We start from the raw sequence: 25,566 nt of genomic DNA on the forward strand, positions 1-25,566 counted from the left end.
TACCAATACACCCCAGAAGTAGTGTTTACATATACACCCCCAGAGGTAGTGTTTGCCAGTACACCTCCAGAGGTAGTGTTTATATATACACCCCCAGAGGTAGTGTTTGCCAGTACACCCCCAGGGGTAATGTTTACATATAGCCTACACCCCCAGAGGTAGTGTTTACCAGTACAGCCCCAGAGGTAGTGTTTACATATACATCCCCAGAGGTAGTGTTTGCCAGTACACCCCCAGAGGTAGTGTTTGCCAGTACACCCCAGAGGTAGTGTTTACATACACACCCCCAGAGGTAGCGTTTATCAATAAATCCCCAGGAGTTAGTGTTTACCAACACACCCCTAAGAGCCAGTGTTTAACAGAACACCCCCAGAGGTGGTGTTTATATATACAACCCTCCCCAGGTAGTGTTTGCCAATACACCCCCAGAGGTAGTGTTTACCAATACACCCCCAGAGGTAGTATTTACCATTACACCCCTAGAGGTAGTGTTCACCAGTACACCTCCATAGGTAGTGTTTACCAATACACTCCCAGAGGTAATGTTTACCAATACACCCCTAGAGGTAGTGTTTACCATTACACCCCCAGAGGTAGTGTTTACCAGTAAACTCCCAGAGGTAGTTTTACAGATACACCCCCGGAGGTAGTGTTTACTGTTACACCCCCAGAGGTAGTGTTTACAGATACACCCCAGAGGTAGTGTTTACCAGTACACCCCCAGAGGTAATGTTTACCAATACACTCTTAGAGGTAGTGTTTACCAATACACCCCCAGAGGTAGTGTTTACCAGTAAACTCCCAGAGATAGTTTTACAGATACACCCCAGAGGTGGTGTTTACCAATACACCCCCGAGGTAGTGTTTACAGATACACCCCAGGGGTAGTGTTTACCAGTACACCCCCAGAGGTAATGTTTACCAATATACACTCTTAGAGGTAGTGTTTACCAATACACCCCCATAGGTAGTGTTTACCAGTACACCCCCAGAGTTATTGTTTACCAGTAAACCCCCAGAGGTAGTTCCCCCTACAGTTTTTATCAGTTTAATCTACTCATACTTACTTCACAGGTAGTAATACCCACCAGAACTCAACGTAGGTACACATACCTAAAGCTTGTGTGCCCGATGACCCCTCAAAGTTTTGTTCCTTTCTTTTGCAGGTATACTTCTCACAGATACACATAGGTACACCCTTATATGCCTTATGTCCATGTATTTTGTCTCCCTGTATTCAGTCCAGACATTCACACAGCTAAGTTACTCTCCCAGTACAACCCATTCCTAACCCTAAATACTTATGCCAGTCCCACTGACCTTTCTTTCGTGACAATCAGCGCAACAGTTAATATAATTTATTCATCTTTTGACACAGAGACCCAAGCATGCGCTATGCTGTCAGAACCACCCACTCAAAAAATAGTTGCATGCGTTCAGTGTACCCTAACACTGCCCTTCCCTCCCCGCTCACACTAAATTACCAGTACAGTCCAAAGTAACCATTACATATCCTATACCAGACGGAAATACATACCCCTTCCAGTACCACTCCCATCCCTTATGCATGCCTGTCACAGTAGTGTCACCTAACTCACCACAGTACTCATACATCGTGCTACATACCCATACTTTATTCATCCCTACCCATCCTGGCCATAGGCATGTCATTATTCATTTCCACGTTCATGATCATAACGAAGCACACGCACATTTTTTTAATTTATATTCAATAGTTTATTTGGTTGCGATCACTTTATAATTTCCATCGAAGTAAATTGATGTGTATTGCACAGGTGGGCCCTGCGCAGACTTCCCTTGAAAATAGTAAATACTTCGGAGTCTCTCGCTCTCAAAATATTTTATTTGTCAAGTTTTCTGAATATTGTGGAGAATGTTGAAAGGAGAAAACTTAAAATAATGTTTCGGTTAGGAAGAAGAAGAAGAAGAAGAAGAAGAAGAAGAAGAAGAAGAAGGGCTTTAGATATTCACAGATGTCCACAAATACTTGATCAATGTCAGTGACCACCCAGCGGGTTCGTCTGCCGATTTTCATCCGAATCTGCTCGTCCATTTTCGAGATATTTCATAAACCGAAACACGAAGACACGAATGAAGACATTTTCCCTCGTAACCTCGCTGGCGGAAGAAAAAATATAGGAATTACCTGACCGAACTTTTAGAATATACTTTGTTTATATGGTGCATTGTTATGTGCACGCGCGTGCGCGCATACGCCCCCTCATACGCGCTTCTGAAAATACCAGCAGATCGTCGAGAACCTCCACCAGTGTGAGAGAGCCGAAACATAACGCCATGGCGGCTTATTCACGCATAAAAAGGAAAGCATTTGCACCGATTAAAAAAAACAAAAAAAAACTAGCAAACTATCAAACAAAGCAAATAAAAACAGAAACATTAATAAAAGGCTTCTCGATCCCCCGATAAAGTATGGCTGTGCAACATGCACGATGCATTGTTTGCAACGATCCGACGGGATCAGTTATATAAAAGCGCCGGCGATCGAAGCCTAAAGCCAGTGTTTATATTTTCATGGCCCGAAACGTTCACCTGTGCATTTGGTTACCTGTGCCATCCATGCATTGCACTTTACATTAATGGAACTGCCGTTATTGCAAATTCGTTTATTGGGCTTTGTTTATATTTTTTCAGCTTATTTTTCATGGTTTTATTTTTTTTCGTTTGTTTTATGTTTTTCGTCTTTTTTCTGTGTTACCAGACTGTATATAGGGTACTACATAGGCAGGACTGTACATATTTTTACTGTGTAAGCAGTAAGTTCGCTAGTTGTTTTTTCGAAATATTTATGAATAAATTAATTTTGAGACAGGAAACCGTTTGAATTATATTTATCAACTATCGCATTAATAAGGTTGTTAGTATCGTCCTTGAATTTGGTGTTATACCTCAAGTTTAGTGATGCTTTTTAACCACCATCTCTGTGACTGCAATTAATTAAACACACGGAACTATAACACGCTTTGTTTTTCAGTTTGTTTTCAATATTTTAACGTTCCGTTCCCCCTCGTGCCCTTTATTCTGATGTTACGTTGACAAAAACTAAAAAATGAAACCATTCAAGATAATAGAACACAACTACAGACGGAGGTAGTATTGAAAGTGACTACGCGTTAGTATTCTGAGATTCCTAAGTCAGAGAAGTGATGCACATTAACCCATAATTTCAAGTGTTTTCTATCATGACCACTTTTAATTTCAGCCAAATTTACAACCTTCTTTTAGCTTATTTGAATTTGTGCGTGGTATGCGTGTTGTGGACTCTGTTATACCATAACCTCGTTTGTCACATCATCATTCACGATTTTTTTTACAGCCATACATATGAAATTGTTCATGACGCATACATTTTGAACTTCTATACTTAATGTCATCGGTACAGCAACCAGGTTGCTACAGGGAATTCAGAAGTAACGAAAAGACAGCAGCTCATCTTTATTATGACCCTCTGTTATGACCCCTGTGTGACCTTTCCTATTTATAACTTCGTTGACATCAGTACGAAAGACTTGTGATATTTTTAACTTTTTTTTACATCTTTAATCTTGACATTTTTGTCATTCATACATGCGACCTTTTTTGACACGTTTATATATGACCTTATTTTTGGCGTCAGTATTCATGACCTTGCCGACATATTTATTGACATATTTATGACCTGGCGTTTGATCTTCGGACACTTAATTTTGGTTTCAAGTTATTTTTTCCCCCTTCCTGAGATCGCATTTGTGATAACTTTCTTATATTTCTGTTTTTCAATTGTATCGTTTATTAAAGGTTGAAGTGTCCATATTTTTCACTTTTCCTTTTCTGATTTAAAGGTATTTTCATCTATGTTGTTTAAAGAAAAAGCATTTCTTCACTGTTTTGTAAAAAAAAAAAAAAGATTGTATTTACAAGGCACTATGTTTTGTAAGTCCTTTTTATTTGTGTTTGTAAGAATGGAAACCTCACGTTTGTAAAATTATGTTTTACCTGTCTTTGTGAAATTGTGTTTACCCTGTGTGTTTGGGAGATGGTAGATAAATACATTCTTAGCCATATTTATTGAAAATAAGGCAAAGTATTTGTTAAAGTATTTTTAAAGAGTCCCTATTTCTGATTCGTATGTTTAACGGTTTTTTTTCGCACGGTTTTATTGTGGTCATTATTTATACTTTATTTCGGACATTTTTGACCTGTTATGAATTTTGATTATTACATAAAACACTCGACATTACCACGCATATCCAACATTTCTCTCTCTCTCTCTCTCTCTCTCTCTCTCTCTCTCTCTCTCTCTCTCTCTCTCTCTCTCTTCTCTCTACGCAATTTTCATCCATTTCAGTTCCAGAATGTGCATAGCGCTCCCTGATATCATTCTCATTTTGGTTTGCATTTTTCATTCATGATTTTCATTTCCTGTATCACAATTAACAAACCTTCCCCTTTAGCTTCCCCTAAAAACATTTGCATTACACAATCGATCTGTGACTATATATTTTTTTCAGGTATTGTTCAATCTGAATTTGCCAAGTGTTTTTTTTTTTTTTCTATGGTTCCTTCATTCATTATCACGTTTTCATTCTGAATTTTGTGAATCTGGGCATTGATTTTGCACTCTCGTTATTCATCATCTGCCATTCTGACTTATGTTCAACATGGCTTTTCATTGTATTGTGAATATATTTATCGTCGCCGTTCACTGTACACATGTTTCATCATTCTGAATCATCTATATTTTTATAACCTCTTGTCTGAAAATATTTATCGATTTCATTCATTATAAACTGTCTTTTGTTATATGTTATTCATCTAAGCTGTACCACTATAATTATCCCTCTTCGTTCAGAATACATTGCTCCTCCGTCACTTTCATAATAGTTTATAGTGTATGTGCCTGTTAAAATTTAGACGATTAATTAGTACAGCATTTCTTTCTAAAAGTCCTGTCCATTCTGCTTTCTCTTAGTGTCTAAGAATTTTAGTTTCTTATACATAATTTCATGTGCTTTCTACTTTACAGAATTTCATTTCTATTTGTGAAAAATGCAGCACGTCACCTTTCTCTCTCTGGCAAGACTTTTTTTTTTTTTTTCATCATAAAGTTTTACTTTCCATTGATATAGCAGCGGATTATTCGTGTCTGAATTTTTTAATATGTTGATTTGATTAGAAGTGTCTCTGATTAATATTCTCTGTCGTTTTTATTTCTTGTTTTTCAGCGAATTTGCTTTTGAAACCCGCGACTGACTTGGTGTTTTAACTAGGCGAACCTGGTGAAAATGCTCGCCGTAATTTGTACAGAATAGAAATGAATCCTAGAAAAGTTCTGGCTTTTTTTTTAACTTCCATTATTTGGCGCTAGATTCATTTCCAGAGTATCTTCTAAAGTTAGACGAGTATTAATACCGTACTCTTAATATGCATTATGCATTCATTACAGTTATTCGTATGCGTGTAATGAAATGCGGAGTGACGTTTGAGAATTATAATGAAACGCTCAGCAAGTGGATGTGCTTGCATCACTCATTTCGTTCATGAACGTATTTAAATGTTCATTTGTCTAGTTACCTCTATTGTTATTTGGCATTTTCTTCTCTCCGTTTTCTCTTAATATCACATTCGGGCCTTCTACCCTTTAAAAGTTTGCTTTGTAATTTATAGACTTTTAGGCTCGTTCCGTAGGAATATTTGACGATTTTGAATAATGTAAATGATGAATTAGATCTTATGTGTATATATACGCAAAGTTATAATGATTTTAGATTAATCGCCCAAAGCATTAACAAATTGCTATTCGTGTGGGAAAGAGGATGAAGCTCATAATGTTATGAAAACTTATTAATACATTAACAACGCTTTTGCGATATGAGAAAGCTGGTAACAATGCTATTTGCTAATTATAACGCTGTAACATAATATAACAATTGCCACTAACATTATTTTTAATAGAAAATTGTAAAAAATAAAAAAAAATTGGGAGTGCGGTTACAAATTAGTCTCTTCTGCTTTTTACTTTTGCTGTATATTTTTTCAAACTTGTGGAAGTAATTGGTAATTTTATCTAAGCCTTATCTTTTTGTAATATTTTATTTTGTTTCCATTATTTTATTGAAATTTCTGTATGTGTCTATGTGTCTGAATATGTATTAAATTGTATATATGTATATATACACATTATATACAGATATATATCTTATATGTATATATATACAGTATGTATCTATATGAATATATATATACAATTTAATTTAATACATACACACACACACACATACACACATATATATATATATATATATATATATATATATATATATATATATATATATATATATATATATATATATATATTATATATATATATATATATATATATATATATATATATATATATATATATATATATATATATATATATATATATATATATATATATATATATACAGTAGATAGGTAGTATCAAGGAAGCATTTAGGATGGGTGAAAGAACACAAATTTGTTTATTCGAGTGGCTGCAACGTAATAAAATGTTATGATAGTGAGAATACATTGTCCAGAAATGGAAAAAAAATTAAATGGAAGAGCCTGAATTTGTGCCAAGCCAGGTTTGGAGTATATAAAAGGGTGATCGTGCTAGGCGACTTAAATACAAGAAGAGATAACAGAGAGGAATGGCGTTGTCGGTACATAGAGAGAGTGCGTAGAGATAGGAGCAGTAAATGAGGATTAGGTCATAAGCTCAATAATGTTTGTGATTATAGGAGAACAGGAAAAGGACAGTAGAAATAATGATTGGTGGAAGAGGAATTGAGATTGGTGAAGAAAAAAACAAAATGCTTGAGGTGCAGCTGCATGACAAGATGTATGCTCAGATATATAGGAGAATGGATAGAAGAAAATGAGATAGAAAAATAAAGAAAGTGATAAAAATGAGGCGGGGTAGACAGGTGAGCAAGATCTTGGAGAATAAAGATGTTGTCATCCACGGGAATAAATTCACCTTCCTTGGTTAGTGAGTTACAGGATCCAGAGTTAAACAAAAACAAAAATTACAAGTGGGTCAGTGGATGATGCAAGAGTGGAAAGGGTTAATGTGAGTGTCAAAACTGTAAGGGGAAGGTGCGCCATTCGGAGGTTGAGGAGTTGCAAGACACAGGGATGATGGAGTAATGACTGTTAATACTGTTAATGGAAGAATGGAAAAGGTTGATTCGGTTTAGTATTGCTGAGTAACTATAATAGTTTTCGGAGTAGGATGAAGCCAACTCTCCTATATGGAAGTGAAGTATGAATATTTAAAGAGAAATAGAAAGATTAAAGATGTTAAGATGTACTGTGTTCGTTGTATATGTAGCGTAAAAGGTGCAGATGTATAGAATGTCTGATGTTGAAGTTTCTGCTCTGTGAATTAATCCAAAATTCAACATTTTAAGTACCGCCTGGGGTAGTATGTATGCATGCATCACGTATAGGTTATTTAAACCTCAAGACACAAATCGATTATAGGTAGGAAATAGTTAAGCACAAAACCACAGAATATCATTCTAGCTTCTATGTTGAGTACCTTTGTAGAAAACAGTTGGTATATATTGGGTTCTTTACTGAATATAGGTAAATTTCACCATATCTTTGTTAGTTTTCGCAGTTATTGTTATTTTCTAAATTCCTGTGTTTCATAGTATTGAAATCTTTACAATTCCTCTGTTGAGAGTTAAATTTCGCTGTACTTTTGTTAGTTTTCTTAGTTATTTCTATTTTTAAATTCCAGTCTCTTGGCGTTGAATCCTCTGCAAATCTATTGTTTCTTTATTGAGAATTGTGCCCATTCAGATCCGAGCATAAAAAGAAAGATGAATGACTTCTCCCCGACAGTATAACAATATTTTTATTACATTTTCATTTTAAATTCAGACAATTTTTACCAATTCTCTTCACTTTCCATTCACATTTCAATCTGAATTCCACCCTTATGCCTTACCCCATATTGATACAAATACGTGACCTGATTTGACACAGATGGGCGTCGAGGGCGGGGACATCGACAAGGCGGGCCTGTATTCGGAGCCATACCACATGACCTACAACTCCATGGGCGGCTACTCCTCCATGGCTCACAAGATGGCTCATCCGAATCCCCTGTCGAGTCCGGATTATACAGGTATGTACACGGGTATTATATGTAGGTGTGTACAGAGATATTATACAAGTATGTGCAAGGATATTATACATGTGTGTACACGGGTATTATACAGGTGTGTACAGAGATGATATACAGGTATGTACAAGGGTTTTATGCAGGTGTGTACAGGGGTATTGTACAGGTGTACAGGTGTGTACAGAGGTATTATACAGTTGTGTACAGGGTCATACAGGGGTATTGTACAGGTGTGTACACGGGTATTATACAGGTGTGTACACGGGTACTATACATGTGTGCACACGGGTATTGTACAGGTGTGTACAGGGGTATTATACAGATGTGTACAGGGATGTTTGGGTCTTTAGCCTGTTGTAGAAAAGTGTGGTAACTGCCTGAGTACGTGGGAGTAACATATGTGTAAATTATGAATACGTAGTTATGACACAAATATTTATGAATATTTGTGTCACATAGTTGTGACAAAAATATGTATACATAATATATATTAACGTGTCAGGAGTTCACTGTTTAGGGATCCTCCTTCTTATTTGGAATATATTGAATGTAATTTAGTGATTGTATATATACACCCCATGTATATCTTTACACATGCAAATATATATTATATAATATATATGTATATATATATAAAATATATATACACGTATATATATTGTGTGTATGTGTGTATTTTACATTTAAACAGTAATCCATTTCCCATTGTTGAAAGGAGCTGCAGAGAAAGAAATTATGACAGTAGCCAATTCCCATATTGAATAGTCAACTGATGATTTTGAATGAATTCGATAAGCAGCAGAAAACGCCTGCAGCTTTAGCCTTTTCATAAACATCATGAGAATGCTCACCCAACTCTGAAACAAACACGAACGGTTCAAAACGTTTCCATAAGCTCGAACTGAGTACTCTGTATGAAATGCCAATTTTTTTCCAAGCATAATTGTATATTAACTCGATACAGCCTACTTTAATTCGTCGGTGACTGTGAAAGCTTGAGACAGGCAATCTTTTTTGTATGATAGGGAAAAAAGCACGTTAAAAGAAAAAGCTTCATTTCTCCACCTGTCGTGCATTTGTTGATGTATGAGGCAAATTTTTCAGAATCTGCATTTATCCCCCACCCAACATGTGATTTTTCAAAAATTGCAAGATATTTTAAGAACAGAAAAGGTGACTGTTTGTTGATTTTACTCTGCAAGCGCGCGTGGGTACGGATAGGGGATTAGTGACAAGAAGAAAAAAAAATAATGTTTTAAACTTAGTTACTCTGTCACATTGTAAATGGTAAAAACACTCATCCTGTCAGTTTAGCAGACGTTGCTTCCTTTGTTTATGACTTTGATTTCGATACTGCCTGTCTTTACATCAGATTTAAAGACACTATTCCCCTTTCTCGTACTTTTTTTTTTTTACCTTAAACGCAATATTCTTCGTTAAGATTAATTTCTTAAAATTATTTCTTTTAAAGTAGTGTTTTATAAAGTATTTATCATCGCTCGTGACGTCCCCTTGCTAAGTCAATAAATTGATAATAAAAAAATTTGTAAAAATGTTGCCTTTTTCCATTAAGTTATTCCACCTAATCGTTATCATCTTGCTGATAGTTTCCTCACATCCTGCACCTCTTCCTCCAACCCAGTAACTGCTTTTCCATCCAATGTTCTTCCTCTTTTCTTCCTGCTTCCATTCCCCTACCTCCTCCTTCCCCCCTCTCGTTTTCCTATGGCGACGTACATACAAAAGGCCCTCATTAAACGGGAGGTACGCGTAATCTGTCAGAAGCCCAAATAGGGTGCAACCCCCTCCCCCTCTCCCCTCCCCCTAGGAAGGGAATGGGATGATGGGGTTATGGAGAAGGAAAAGAAAGTACGGAGAGATAAAGGGGAGACGGGGGAAGAAGGACGAGAAAGAGAGAGAGAGAGAGAGAAAGTGGAGAGATGGGGGAGGGAGGGAGTGAGAGGGAGGAGACCTCGGAATAGATATGGAGATAACTTGTCAGAACGGGAAAATGACACGTCATTCACTGTGCAGCTTTTTTTTTTTATTATTATTATAAAGTTCGGTTATTCTTCGTGACATTCGGGTAATGCAAAATGCAAATGAATCTTTTAAAAGACGACGAAGTTTTTCCTCTTTTTTTTTTTTTTTTTTTTTTTTTTACCTTAAGGATATTCAACTTTTGGGAAATGGTTTTTCGGAGTAAATACACTCCTAAGAGTTCCCCCTTCCTGGATTCTTCAAGATTTAGCGAAGGGAGGTGTGTACGGGGTGGGGGAGGGTGTTTATGGGTACCCGAGTGTCCTTTGCCTTAATATTTTATTTATTGCCTTAAGGATAAATTTAGAAGTCAACCATCATTGATTTTTGTAAAATGGTCATTCATTTTGTAATTAAATGTTTAAGATAAGGAAAATACAAAAGACGCCAGATCTCTCGTGTATATCTCATAAAAACTAGGACATACGACATATTACCCATTTAATACCTGAAAATACACATCCCATGTCCCCTAAACATTATTCAATACGATTTTTCGTATAAATACAATAAAAATCATCTTTTTGTCTCCCAAATTCTAGAAATATGCTATTTATATCTCATGATTAGTAGACAACAGCACTCCAAATACCTAATATGTAATAAACACTTTATGTTACAAAATACAAGAAGTAATGTAACAGTGAAAATACTAAAAATAAATCAAAAGATACATTTGCTCTACCTCCCTTAAGGGAAGAGAATATACCCTTCGTGTATCGGAAATGCAAGAAAATACACTCGCGATGCCTCATAGAATCCAGGATAATATAATCGTTCTTTAAACTAAGTACGAGAAAATACAATTATTTATAGTAAATGCAATAAATACAAAGAATTATCCTAAAACCAAGAATATATAATTATAGCAGATACAAGACGTACAATAAGTTATCAATACAAGAAATACTCTCTATATTCGCATAATTAAAGAGAATATACTCTTCACATGATGTAATAGTCGAAAATATTCTTCGTAAATTCTAGAAAAATAAAGTTCCATGAACGAGGAGCGTTCACTCTTGCCCAGGAAAGTTATGGAGAGTTTTTTCTATCTCTTTCCAAACTTGAAGTTTGTCGGAGATTTGGCTGTGGTGGTTTTTTTTTTTTTTGCGTCACGTTTTGTTTTATTTATATTTTGTCTATTAATACTTTTCACATTTTTCTAAGACATTTTCTAAATTTTGGTCAGTTTTCATAATACGATATTTTTATTATAACTTTTCCTCGCACTTTTTTTTTTGTAGCATATTTACATGGGCCCTTTCTTCCCATGCACTTTTTTCCGTAGGCACTTTTTGTTCACATTTTTCTTCACTTCTGTAAAAGCTTTTCTCACTTTTATAAACAACCTTTCTCACTTTTTTCCACATTTTTCTCCCTACTTCTCCCACGATTTTTTAATCCTCCCTCCTCTTCTTCCCGGTTTCTCCATACTGCATAACCTCATGCCTCTGCTTCCTTATCCCCTTAATTATCTGTTATATTTTTGTACCTTTTCCTCTTCTACGTTGTTTTGACTCATTCTCTGTGTTTTCCAGTGACATGTTTTCTCTCCCTGTTTATCACAGCTATTTTTCTCTCCATACTCTCTTCTGTCACCCTCTTCTTTCTTGCCCCATATGTCTCTCTCTCTCTCTCTCTCTCTCTCTCTCTCTCTCTCTCTCTCTCTCTCTCTCTCAGCAGAGGATTCGGGTATGTAATGGCGAGATTTGTGAGGGTGGCATGTCTTGAGTCTGCCTCGTGTCCTTAGTTGTAAAGAGAAGAAGGAGGAGAGGAGGAGGAAGAAGTATAGGAGTAGTAGTAGGAGTAGGAGCAGAGGAGGTACTTTCCAGCTCTCTCTCCGCTGTCCAGTCTTATTTCCTGATTTTTACGACCCCCTGTACCGGAAGAAATGTGGACTCGGTAGTCTCTCTCTCTCTCTCTCTCTCTCTCTCTCTCTCTCTCTCTCTCTCTCTCTCTCTCTCTCTCTCTCTCATTTTTCGGCTTCTTTATTCTTGCGTCCTTCCAGGAGACAGAAAATGTTAATGAAGAAACGTTTGTCACGGGGATTTTGGTCTTCTTTACATGACGTGTGGTCACATTTCCCGTGTTTTTTGCTCTTCAGGTAAGGCAGTTGTCAATATTTTGTCAGGTGGGGCATCTGAACATTTTAGAAACATTTCCCAGCGCGTAACGGAATGTCCGACCTAATAAACATTTTGTTAAAGGCGTTTTCAAGCGATTGTTTTGTAGAAAAATCTCCAGGTGGAGCGTTGGTGAATTTCGTAAATGGTTTGACGTAAGCGAGCGAAAGTTCGTCATGAGTGTTTATACCGTCAAGTGACGTAATGTGAAGAAGGCTCGTCATTATATGGTGCGATTAGATAATTTCCCACCAAAGGCCGAAGTCTGAAAATGCCCTTCAGTTCAGTGATTTTTAATGAAAAATTGATATGCCAAAAAATGGCATCGAGTAGGATTATTAATTTAAGAAAGCCAAATCAGTTTGACACGAAGGCTCCAACCAAATGTTAGTTAGCAATTAATGGATTCGTGTTCTTGTGTCCCCCACCCCCCCGGGACCCCTATGTATTACCTTTTTGTAGGACATCATAGTTTTCCTTTAAACATACTCGATCCTTATCTATGCCAGGTTCGACCACTGTTGTTATAGTAAGTGTTTGACTAAAAAGACGGGTGTATTAAAGTTTGAGGCACAAGCCTAATGAAATAAATCCGTAATTCGTGAAACTTAGGCCCGTTGGAATATCTCTCTCTCTCTCTCTCTCTCTCTCTCTCTCTCTCTCTCTCTCTCTCTCTCTCTCTCTCTCTGTGTGTGTGTGTGTGTGTGTGTGGTTCCCCTCTTCTCACGGGGTGAGTTGTGGGAAGGAGAGAGAGATAGAACACTTCAAACAATATCTTTGTGGGAGACTAAGGTATTAAAAGCTTTACAACCTAAGTTTTAACAGGGTTTATTTCATAAACTAAATAGAGGATAGAAGTGTTAGAAATGTTACTAAAATGTAAATAATAAATTATATATTGGATAATTCTTTTTATTGAGAATGAAAAATGTTCGATTGAGAATTTGACAGCAACGGAAGTTTACAAAAGAGCTGTCTTCATCATAATTCACAATTAGTAGCGCTTCGTAATTTGGCGAAAAACTAAAAGAAAATCGTAATTTTTATCAGAGTACAAAATGTGTTTTATTCAATATAAAATGCAAGAAATCTTTTATTTTTAAGTATTTCCATTTGCCCAAAAATCCAGGGGATTGTCATATTTTTCTCTTAACTAAGATGCCAAATGTTAGTATATTTTTTCAGTAATCGTTATCAGATCAAAGGAGTTTCGTGTTTTTAATGCTTTACTGTATCCAGAAACAAATACCATAAAATTTGTATTTTTCAGGAATGCTAAAGTTATTGCAAAAGATTTAGAAAATCTCTCGTAACCTTAAAAAAGGGGACAGATGGAAATTCATACACGAAAAACTCCGACAAATTAAGGAAAAAGATTCTTGGAAGTTGGAGAGAGAGAGAGAGAGAGAGAGAGAGAGAGAGAGAGAGAGAGAGAGAGCAACCGTATTTCAGCCTTTTGTGGCTTCCCATCGAAATTCTTCATTCCCACATCCACGCGAGGAAGAGATCAGAGATGTTTTATTCATTTTTCGTTATCATAACTCTCGTTTAATTGTGATTTACGAGAGTTGAGGGGATGTGGGGTGTATGGAGAGCGAGGAAATAAGAGAATAAAAAGGCGAGAGTTCAGGAGACAGCGAGTGAAAGATCAGCCGGAAGCCTCGATGTAAATATATTCTTTTCTGAGAGAGAGAGAGAGAGAGAGAGAGAGAGAGAGAGAGAGAGAGAGAGAGAGAGAGAGAGAGAGAGAGAGGCGGCATTTAATAGTTCATCTGGATCCCCTAACCAAGATTGATCACTGGCGCAGATTTTTTTTTTTATATATCGATGAAAGTAAAATATTTCTTAAGTTCCAACTCTTCCTCTTTGATACTGAAGGAAATCAACCTAAGATTCACCCTTAAATGAATACCCATATACCCTCCCCGTAATGCCCGTTCCCTAAGTATGGAAATTCACTTCGGTTTCCTTCTCTCGACACTTTTGCTATACCTTGCCGGTTCCTTCAGCCCATTTTCGGGTGTAAAAGAGCGTGAGGACTTTAGACCAGGCAGGGAAGGAATGAGCCTTAGGAATAAATCTTGATGGGTTCATGTGATGGAATTTTTTTTTCTGTTCTTAAGTTATTGTTATTGATGATATTTACCCACTGAAAGTTTGGTTAAATTATTCTCTATACCTTCAGTATTTTAGAATTGCCATGACGCGTGTGAAGAGACATCGTTATTAATATTATTTTAAGACTTATTTTCATGCCTCCAGTACGTAACGGAAAATAATTTTGCAGATGTTAAAGCATAGTTTAATTCATAATTCGTGCAGTGATTTCATAATGGGTTGTTGAATATCAATACGAGAGTAAAAAAAGATTGTTTCTGTTAAATTTCATATTCTTCATAATACGGAAGCTATGGCAAGATGTAGATATTTTTTCTGTCCCGATTTCGAACATAAAGTTTGGTTTCACGAAGGTCGGGTAATTTGAAAGCCTATAAATATCAAGTTACCGGCCCAAATTTTCATTTTTAATACAGTATATTCGGGGCCGTAAAGGGCGATTTTAGTGCCGTGGTATATTCACTTGGGTTATTTTTCTCTCTTTTACGATCGAATGAAAATTCCATAGAATTCTCTAATCAGGTTTCATTATTGTAAACGGATTTTTTATCTTTCAATAATTACGTTTTGAAGAAAAAAAATTGTATATTCTGGAAATGATTAATACAGGGTGTTTCGACATTAGAGCAACCCCCTCTACAGCATAAACTAAAATTGATATGGACAAAAACAAAAGTAATTCAGAACAGGTATTTATTTAAGTTTCTCTCTGAGTATTTAATATTTTGTGTGGCCTCCATCTGCCTGTACCACAGCCTGCATTCTTCAGGGGTATGATTTCAGCAAATCGCAAAAAAGCTGAGACTCAAACTCCATTTCCCTGAGCACTTCGGTGACCTCTCTTCGCAGGCCGTCGAGGCTTGGTATACCATCATAGTTCACTGTGCACGCTTCAACACGATCCTTTAAGATATTACCAATGTTTTCACACACATTAAGGTCAGGGGAGCTACCTGAAAATTCACTTGACGAGAAGAAATCGATACCAGTTTCGATGCAGCTCCTGTGTCTGAAGAGCCTTGAAACATGGTGCCTTATCATGCAAAAATGTGACTTCTTCAACAGATAACACATTTTCAGGATCTTTGAGGAAAGGAAATACTCCACCAGTAAGCACAGTTTCTCTGAAGTATTCGCCATTCCATGACTGTCCTTTTTCTTTGATGATCCACATTAACCATTTGGCTGTGAAACAGAGAAAAATTCCCAAACATTCAGGAAATTTCACAACTTGGCGATAGCACACGTCATCGCTGATATCATCCAACTTTGCAGCCCAAATGATGTTATTTTTATGATTTGGCTTCCTGACACTGTAAATGAAGAATTCATCTGATGCGGCAACATGGAGAAAGTCAGCTTTATCCCAATCTTTAAGAAATGAACCACAAAACCATGCATGGTCTTCTCTCTGTTGCTGAGTGATGTTGGGCTTGCTGATAACATGAAATGGCTTGATACCAGATTTTTTCAACTCACGATATACAGCACTATAAGTTCTCTTCTTTTCCCTTTTTGTTTCTAGTTCAAGCGCCAATTTACATAAAGACTCTCTTGGTCTTTTGACTTCTGAGAAAGGACTTCAGGCCTTCCAAGATTCTCACTCTTTTCACAATGACAGTCATATGGATTTTTGTTCCAGTTTCTTTTAACAAAGGATTCATCTCTTAAATGTATTTAACTATCCAGGAACGTGAAACAAAGGATGTGCCAGCATCCCTGGCCTCTCTGAAGGTTATAGCCCAGATTCAGTCAATCCATCTGATTTCCTCCAAGTCGTTAGCCATGGCTGTATCTAACTCCGTCACTCAGTCTGAAAATACAGGAAATGTAAAATGAAAAATAGCTTAATAAAACTTAAAATAATGCACTTGGAGATAGGCTATAGCAGAAAACTTCATAACTTCCATTTGTTCTGTGGAGGGGGGCCTCTAATTTCGAAACACCCTGTGTATGTATATGTATATATATATATATATATATATATGTGTGTGTGTGTGTGTGTGTGTATATATATACATACACATAAACTATAATTAATAAAGAAGGTTTCTGTAATTTGAGTATGAAAGTAACGGACGAAGGCGCATTTACAGTTTTTTTTTTTTTTTTTTTTTTTTTTTTTTTTTTTGCGTTGTATGGAACCAACATTTTTCTAGCCAAGGAAGGATCTCGGGTATTTTTACGCTCGCTTTCTTGGACTTCGAATCAAAATTGTTCGAATCAAAATTGTTTCATTCCTTAAGTCAGTCAGTCTGTAAAAATCTCTCTGAGGCGGAGATATATGATTTGATGTTGCTCTCATGTTATATGATTTGTCAATGAGTCACTTAAGAGTAAAAATTTGCCATATTTTTTTGTTGCAATTTCTTGCCATTTTGCAATACTTTTAGCTTTAAATTTTCAATGCTGTTTATAACGACCTTTGCTTATGACCCAGACATCATTTTTGGAGGAAGCCAGAATCTAGGGAGAAGGAACAGGGGAAGAATCTGGTAGGAAGAGGGAAAGGGAGGGTACCTCCTGGCGAGGTACGAAAATGGAGAGTACCTCCTAGCGAGGTAGGAGGAAGAGGGAGGCAAGTGCCTTGAGGCCATGGGGGAAAGTGGGCAAGGGTTAGTAAATTCAGACATCTGGAAGTCTCGTCCAGGGCATTACTTTGGCCCGCCCGAAAATTTACACTTGTTGCGAAGTTGTAACGCAAGAGCAAATCTCTCGTGCATGAAGAGCCTATAAACTTTCCGGGCGTAAACCTTGCCATCTTGTTCCTCTTCATCTTCTTACTCTTCCTCTTCCTCTTCCTCTTCCTCTTCCTCTTCCTCCTCCTCCTCCTCCTCCTCCTCCTCCTCCTCCTCCTCCTCCTCCTCCTTCTTCTTCTTCTTCTTCTTCTTCTTCTTCTGCCAAGGGACAAGGAAGGTACTTGTCCTTCTTTTAGAGCGAAAGAATATCAGAGTTTCTTTTATTTTTTTTTTTCGCGAATGGATGTTGGAGACTTGTTCCTCTGAGGACTAGCAGAAGCATTTCTGAGACTTAGTATTTTGCTTCTCCTTTTGCTTGTTCTTCAAGGCCACAAGTAAAGTATATTTACAAATAAATGAGGTATTCTTCTTGTGAGAGCTAATATTGGCTTCTTTTACTCTGTATTTTCCTTCTTTATTTTATTTTACTTATTCTATTTTTTTTTTTTTGGGGCATTTAAACGTCATAAACGTATTTATTTATCTTTCTCATCAAAACTGTAAACTTTTTTTATTGATTTAAGGAATGGTTCAGTAGGATAAAGGAACCAATTTTCAGACGAACCTTTGAAGCGTTTGGTATGGTGTCGTCTGGTCCTACTATTTACCTGCAAATTCGGAAGTTTCTCCTTCCTAGTTGTATCTTAGGGAAGGGTTATGTATCACTTAAGTATTATTTTAAGTATTTATGCCCTCCTTCAGTGTTTTTTTTTTTATTTTATTTATCTGAAATCGAAGTGGAAATGTCTCGATGTTGTCTGTATAGAGGAATTATTGTAGGTGAATCGAATTGATTTTGATACTCATTGTTATCAGCACAATGTTTCACAAGTGAATTTGAGAACAGTTCTGAGCTTTTTTGGGTATCCAAGAATTTAAATCAAATAAAAGCAAGGTTCTGGGATACACATTACATTATATGTGTATGTATGTGTATATATTTATATATATGTATATGTATATATATATATATACATACATATACTGTACATATATACATATATATACATTATCTAAAATGCTTTAATCCACCATACTCCTCCTCCTCCTCCTCCTCCTCCTCCTCCTCCTCCTCCTCCTCCTCCTCCTCCTCCTCCTCCTCCTCCTCCTCCTCCTCCCTACTAGTCGCACCCACCCCACCCTCTTCTCCTCACTTGTGACTTCCCCTCTCCTGGACTTTAAGCGAGATTAAACGAGGTCCTGGCCGTAAAGGACTCGTTTATCTTCGTTAAACCAATGTCTTTGTTTTAGTGCGATTGTTTTTTTTTTTAACCTATATATCATTTGACCGTGTGAAGTGAATTTTAAGAGGGAGTTACATATGAAGATATGGCCTGGCAAAGGTCGGTCCGGTGCATAGGTTATGGAAATGCAAAGGGTTTTTTCTTTTTTTGACGTCATTTGTCTTCATTGCTTTTTTAAGGAAGTGGGGGTCTCTCTCTCTCTCTCTCTCTCTCTCTCTCTCTCTCTCTCTCTGTGGTTAATTATATACCAGTATAGTAAGATTATGAAGTCTTATTTTCTTCATGAGGGATACAGAATTCTATGTGTGATTTCTGCAAGTGGCTCTGTTATATATATATATATATATATATATATATATATATATATATATATATATATATATATATATATATATATATATATATATATATATATATATATATGTATATATGTGTGTGTATATATATATATATACATACATATAGAGAGAGAGAGAGAGAGAGACCTCGTGGTCTAGTGGTTATGGTTGGCCTACTCGTCTCACCAGCGAAGAAACCAAAGTTCGATTCCTAGGAGAGGTCGAGAGATGGAACGATTTAGACACTTCCTTTAACGATCAATATGTCTCTGTTGAACTAAACAGTGGCTCGAATACCTGGTAGTTAGTTAAGTTTAGTGAGTCGCAGCCAACCTAGGGAAGGGCTTGGAGCTAACAAGATCATACTTCCATTAAAAATAGGAGACAGTAGTGGAGACACTAGTGATGCTATACGAAGAGTTAATATAGTTACTGTCACTATGGCAAAGGAATGTTTCTCCACGAGTGTCATGTTGCTAAATTGTTGTGTACAACCACAAAATTAAACTCGGTGCGTCGTCTTGCGTTCAAACATTTATTTATTTTTCTTTTTAATTATTATATAGTTTAAATCATCATAATGGCCGCTATTGCTATTTATTCTTTGCCTCTGGAAATTTCAAGACCCGACTATTCTAAATCATTTTCCAATCCTGCTTTCCCATGCAGCATTTATCCCCATGACTTCCCGGTGACTAAACTTCGCAATGTGTTATGTAATAATTTTCCTCTTACTTTTTTTTATATCTATTCATATTCATCAGTGCCTGGGCTTTTTCTCCTTAAATCTCAGCCTTAAGCCCGCAGCTTAAAAGTGGGAACGGGGAAAGGGTGCTGCTACTCTTCGGCGTTTTTCAATGAATTAAAAAAAATTATTTACATCGTAAATTTTAGATCCCCCTCTGCTCTGCATTGGTGAAGGCGAATCCGCTTAGGTATTTGGTGGATTTGAAATACTTTGGCTCTTGTTTGGTTTATGTATGTATTATATATATATATATATATATATATATATATATATATATATATATATATATATATATATATATACATATACATATATAATTTATATATATATATAAATATACATATATATATATACGTGTATATATATGTATGTGTGGGTGTTTCAATATTTGACCTCTAATTAATCCTTCGTATGGCATAGCACCCTTAGACTTCGCATATGAATAGGATAAATAGGCTTCTTAGATAAATACGGATACGAATGTCTTGGCATTTTAAAAGGAAAATTTTTGGAGTACCCTATAATGACCAGTGTTAAGCAGTCATTTATATATCATACTATAAAGGTCTCTCTCTCTCTCTCTCTCTCTCTCTCTCTCTCTCTCTCTCTCTCTCTCTCTCTCTCTCTCTCTCTCTTATGCACCCCAGGATTTATAGGAGGCATCATCTTTTGTCAGTCTAATTCCCCTATCAGTGGATCGCCGGCCATAGGTTAACATAGAATTAAGGGTCCTAGGGGGAAGCCTGACGTCTGATGGATATATGTGCAAAAGGACCGACTCCAGATGAATGGAGAGGTGTTGGGGGCTGAGGGGAAAGGAGTTAAGTGGAAGGGGGAAGGATTGAAGAATGAAAAATGTAAACTGGAATGTAGATGAGGATGAAAAATGTAACGGAAAGGTAGATGAGAAAGTAAAAGGTAACGGAAAGGTAGGTGAGAATGAAAAAGGTAACGGAAAGGTAGATGACAATCAAAAAGGTAACGGAAAGGTAGGTGAGAATGAAAAAGGTAACGGAAAGGTAGATGACAATCAAAAAGGTAACGGAAAGGTAGGTGAGAACGTAAAAGGTAACGGAAAGGTAGATGAGAATGTAAAAGGTAACGGAAAGGTAGATGAGATTGAAAAAGGTAACGGAAAGTAGACGAGGAGAAATGCGAAAATGGAGGGAATTTTCGGAGATGGGAAGTGGAAGGGGGAAGGAAGAGGACGGAAAAGACAGGAGTTGTGGCGTACAGAGAGGAGTGAGAGGGAGATGGAGGAGGACAGAAATGAGAGTTGTAGCAAATAGAGAGGAGTGAGAGGGAGATGGAGGAGGACAGAAGAGAGAGGTTGTAGCAAATAGAGAGGAGTGAGAGGGAGATGGAGGAGGACAGAAGAGAGAGGTTGTAGCAAATAGAGAGGAGTGAGAGGAAGATGGAGGAGGACAGAAAAGAGATATTTTAGTAGAGAGGAGTGAGAGGAAGATGGAGGAGGACAGAAAAGAGATATTTTAGTAGAGAGGAGTGAGAGGAAGATGGAGGAGGACAGAAAAGAGATATTTTAGTAGAGAGGAGTGAGAGGAAGATGGAGGAGGACAGAAAAGAGAGTTATAGCAAATAGAGAGGAGTGAGAGGAAGATATAGGAGGGCAGAAGAGAGAGGTTGTAGCAAATAGAAAGGAGTGAGAGGAAGATGGGGGAAGGACAGAAGAGTGACGGGTTGTACCAAACAGAGAGGAATGTATGAGAGGGAAGGAGAGGACAAGAGGCTGCGCAATGAGGAAGTAAGAAGCAAGAGCAAAGAAGAGAAAGAGAGAACCATCGCAACACAAAGGGGTTAAAGGAAGGGTGGAAAAGGGCCGCTGTGCCATGAGGAGAAATGGGAAGTGGGAGGAGGAGGAAGAAGGTGGATGAGTCAAGAGGAAGGGGGGAGAGGGAGGAGGAGGAGGAGGAGGAGGAGGGTTGAGAGAAGCCTGGAAGGGTGAGGTGTGAGTGTGTGGCCTTTATCACCCCCGTGGGAGCATCTGCATGTCAAGGGAAATCCTCCAAATGCAGAAACATGTATTGGCCAAATGTTTTAAGGTTCATTTTTGCTTGTCCCCTTGTTTTATCATTTTTATTTTCTTTTATTATTTCGGATAAATCAGAAAGGGCGAAGGCATACGGGGAACAATAGAAAATTTTCGTTGAGTATTCGAAAGAAAATTATGTAAACACGGATAGTTGAAGAGGGGATGAAGGAATTCTGTGAATGGAATCGTCTAATTGTATCTGCTTGTTGCAGATTAAACTTTATGAATAAATGATAGTTGAATGAATTCTTTAAACGTTGATAACTGTTTAGTGTTACGGCAGATAATTAAGAATTTTTTTTTTATTATAAAATTGACTTACGATTTTGTTTTAAATTTTTTGCAGTGAAATAAAGAAAAATGTTTGTGACAAATTAATGTTATTGAATGAATTCATATTATTTTTGTAGTCAGTTAATGACAGTAAACGAACTTAGATCGGTTTGCTGTGAGGAAACGATAGTAATTAGACTGGAAACTTACTTTTCAGTTCATGATTGTTAAATGATATCGAGGACTGTTTGTTGCGAAATGTATTTAGATGATATTGATCTAAATCCCAGTGAGTAATTTTACGATTATGAAGGCACACAGAAAAGTAATTAGTTAAAAGTCAAGTTTAGAAAAGGGAAAATATAACATCTGTAGTAAACAGACTATAAAGTAAATTTTGATGAACAGAAGATGCCACAGGTATGAATATTGTTTTGATTTTGAATTGTATTTGGTTATCAAGTTGTCTGAGCTGCTCCATAAGGTCACACAAGGTCCCTACATAAAAAAAATTTAGTTGTCCGCGACTTTATACAGGTACATGACCAAGTAAATGACCTGTAATTATATTATGGTAAAATGGGTGGGCATATCGTACAGTCATACGTGCGAAAAGTAATTTAAATATTTTATCTTATTCATGGTGATTTATTATATATATATATATATATATATATATATATATATATATATATATATATATATATGTATGTATATATTTATATATATATGTGTGTGTGTGTATAGTATGTGTCGGATAAGTTCTTCCAACCTTAAAGGATATAGTAGATCCTTTTGAGTTTCGATACATGCAGATCGATTAATGTCAGAAGTTCTCGTGTTGTCGAATAACAGTTTTACGAAATGGGTCAAATGTTTCCACGTTAAGTAAAACTATAATTACTATATATGTTGAGAATTTTTCTGACCTCTCACGTCTAGGGAGAAAATCAGGATGAGGAAAGGTGGTCACAGTCTCTAAGACAAATATTTTTTACTCAACTTTGTGCCCATTTTATGACGAAAATATAGAACTCCCTCGCTTATTTGGTCTTAGTTTGAACGAAGTGGCATGAACATGGCAGCAGCCAGCGATTTGGCCCAAATATTTTGTATTAGCAAATTTGGAGGAAGACCTACTATGTTGAGGAGGTGGAGGAGGAGGAGGAGGAGGATAGAATATTGAGGCTTATCTTTAATGGTTATTGACTGAGGGATGGAGGAACGTGAGGTAAATTGCTGACGAGGGGAAATGAGGGGAAAGGAGGAATAATTGAAGGGGAAAAGAGGAAGAATGTATATCTATAGGGAGATAGAAAGACCTTTAAAGGAGCAATTATACTTCAGAACATGCTTGCGCGTACGGTCGGAAACCCCGTGTTTTGAAGTTAGAAATTCGCCCGCGTGGGCTCGGCGCCAGGGAAGTTTTCGGGCTGCGTGTTTAATGGCATAGGTAAAATGCCTCCTCGATTAAAGGCTTATCTCTCCTGGGCCTTCATAGCCCGGCTCTTGAGGAAAGGAATCGCCGTTTACGTATTTTCTGAGTATTTTGAGGCCTTGTTCTTACCCGTTTATTGGATTAGAATTACATATATATATATATATATATATATATATATATATATATATATATATATATATATATATATATATATATATATATATATATATATATGTATATATATATATATATATATATATGTGTATGTCTGTGTGTATATATATACTGTATATGTATATATATATATATATATGTGTGTGTGTGTGTGATTATAATCACTTTAGCACGTGACTCATTTATCACACATTACCGCAGGTGAAAAATAAGAGACGGGGTGTAGCTCCTGACCGGTTTCGACTTTATTTCCAAGCCATTGACGAAAGACTAATAAATAGTATTAGAAGTCGCAAATATATATATATTACAGAGACAGTACTGACGAACACACAGTACCCTTTCTATTGTATATATATATATTTGTGACTTCTAATACTGTGTATCAATATATATATATATATATATATATATATATATATATATATATATATATATATATATATATATATATATATGTGTGTGTGTGTGTGTATGTATGTATGTGTGTGTATGTGTACAGGTCCTGCTGAATTTTATTTTATTTATTGTTTCAACTACAGTATGCTCCGTTACCTAGCGAATATTAAATGAACGTTATTTTTTGGCGCTTTGCATAAAGTCTGATGAGTGTGGGAAAATAAATAGTTTATTTTCAAAGTAATGTAATTGTTAGGAGGGGGTTTATTTAGTTAGTTTTGGAAGTGAAACAATTGTTTTCTGCGAGTTTATTTAGCGTTAAGAAGTAATGCAAATGGGAAATTTTGGACACTGCTAGTAAAATTCTCTCTCTCTCTCTCTCTCTCTCTCTCTCTCTCTCTCTCTCTCTCTCTCTCTCTCTCTCTCTCTCTCTCTCTCAGAAAGTGAAAAAATGTAAGATACTCTCGAGGAACTTGTTCCAAACAAGTTGGTAATTAATCGCCCCAAAGTACAGACCTTTCCCCCTTACTAACTCGCTTTTTTGATGAAGTCACAGGACCTGCTTCTACTGGAAATATTTTCCGTGTTTCTTTCCTCTTACTGCTATGTCTAGGAATCGGTTCTTATTCCCTTTTCCAGCTGGAATGCGCCAGTGTCCTTACTGTTTTTCTGTACTGCCATTCCTAGGCTAGGAGGTAGCCACACTATAGTATACTTTTAAAAACATTAATTTCATTTGTTTTATACAAAAGGTCTGCTAGTGCATGACTAAAGCATTTTGTATTTTAGTACTTATTCAAGCCCTTTACCGTATTTAATCTTTTTTTTTATCAAATACTGCATCGAATTTGTGGGTTCTGGTAACGGTATCCACTACGTTAGTTTAAGTTTTTAATTGTGCATTGTTTTGAACATTCGTCTCTCCTTTAATGGATTTATTTATAATAATAAAATCCGAGTGGATCTCTCTTGTTTGTCCTCCCGCGTGGGGGCGGGGTAGAAAGGCGGTCGGGAGGTAGGGGAGACATGACGGGCAGCGCCGGGTTCCAGCGCAGGGTAGCGCGCGCCATCAGGCTCGTAGGAAAATAAAAATTCAGCAATTATTGACCTCAATCATATCACCTCGAATCTACACTTTTGACAGCGTTCTTATATATTTTGTTATCCAACAAAATATATAGGGAATTCTTACCTTCCTCTTCTCTCTCTCTCTCTCTCTCTGTCTCCGCTCCTAAAACCTTTTACTTAAGGAACGACGTCTCCTGGAGGTGTCCTCTTCCCCTGCAAAAATATGGTCCCGCACACAAGCCGACTTGACTCTTCAGAGCTCTTCTTGTCTCGGGGTTTATTTGGGATGTTTAGGAGTGCGTGTGGAATTTGATAAGTTAAAAGGACATTGTAATTATTAAAAAAAAAATGTATAATGGTGAAATTGTGTGTATATGTAAATGTATTTTTGTGTGTATGTGTAAATATGTGTTTGTGTAAATAAATCACTAGTTAACACGTGATTAGCATAAACTTTACCTGGGCCACTAATAGTAACTTGGTTGTATCTAGTACTTTCGTCTTGTTGACATTTGAAAACTTACAATAAAATGAACAAAAAAGGATACCTGGAATTATTAACAGGAGGTGAGCACTTTAATAACGTTAAATAAATCTTCATGAAGAACAGAAGATAATACAGGTTCAATG

At 36.6% G+C, this 25,566-nt stretch overlaps 1 protein-coding gene across 1 annotated transcript in view; it reads left to right on the forward strand.

The window, feature by feature from the left end:
* The window catches only part of LOC136845234 (discoidin domain-containing receptor 2-like), a 577,207-nt gene that overhangs the window by 523,356 nt on the left and 28,285 nt on the right, over positions 1-25,566 (forward strand). Inside the window, 1 exon segment of the mRNA XM_067115322.1 lies at positions 8,041-8,182. Coding sequence (XP_066971423.1) covers positions 8,041-8,182 — 142 coding nt within the window.

The sequence above is a fragment of the Macrobrachium rosenbergii genome, chromosome 13, assembly GCF_040412425.1.
Source record: "Macrobrachium rosenbergii isolate ZJJX-2024 chromosome 13, ASM4041242v1, whole genome shotgun sequence".
In the NCBI taxonomy this organism is placed as follows: domain Eukaryota; kingdom Metazoa; phylum Arthropoda; class Malacostraca; order Decapoda; family Palaemonidae; genus Macrobrachium; species Macrobrachium rosenbergii.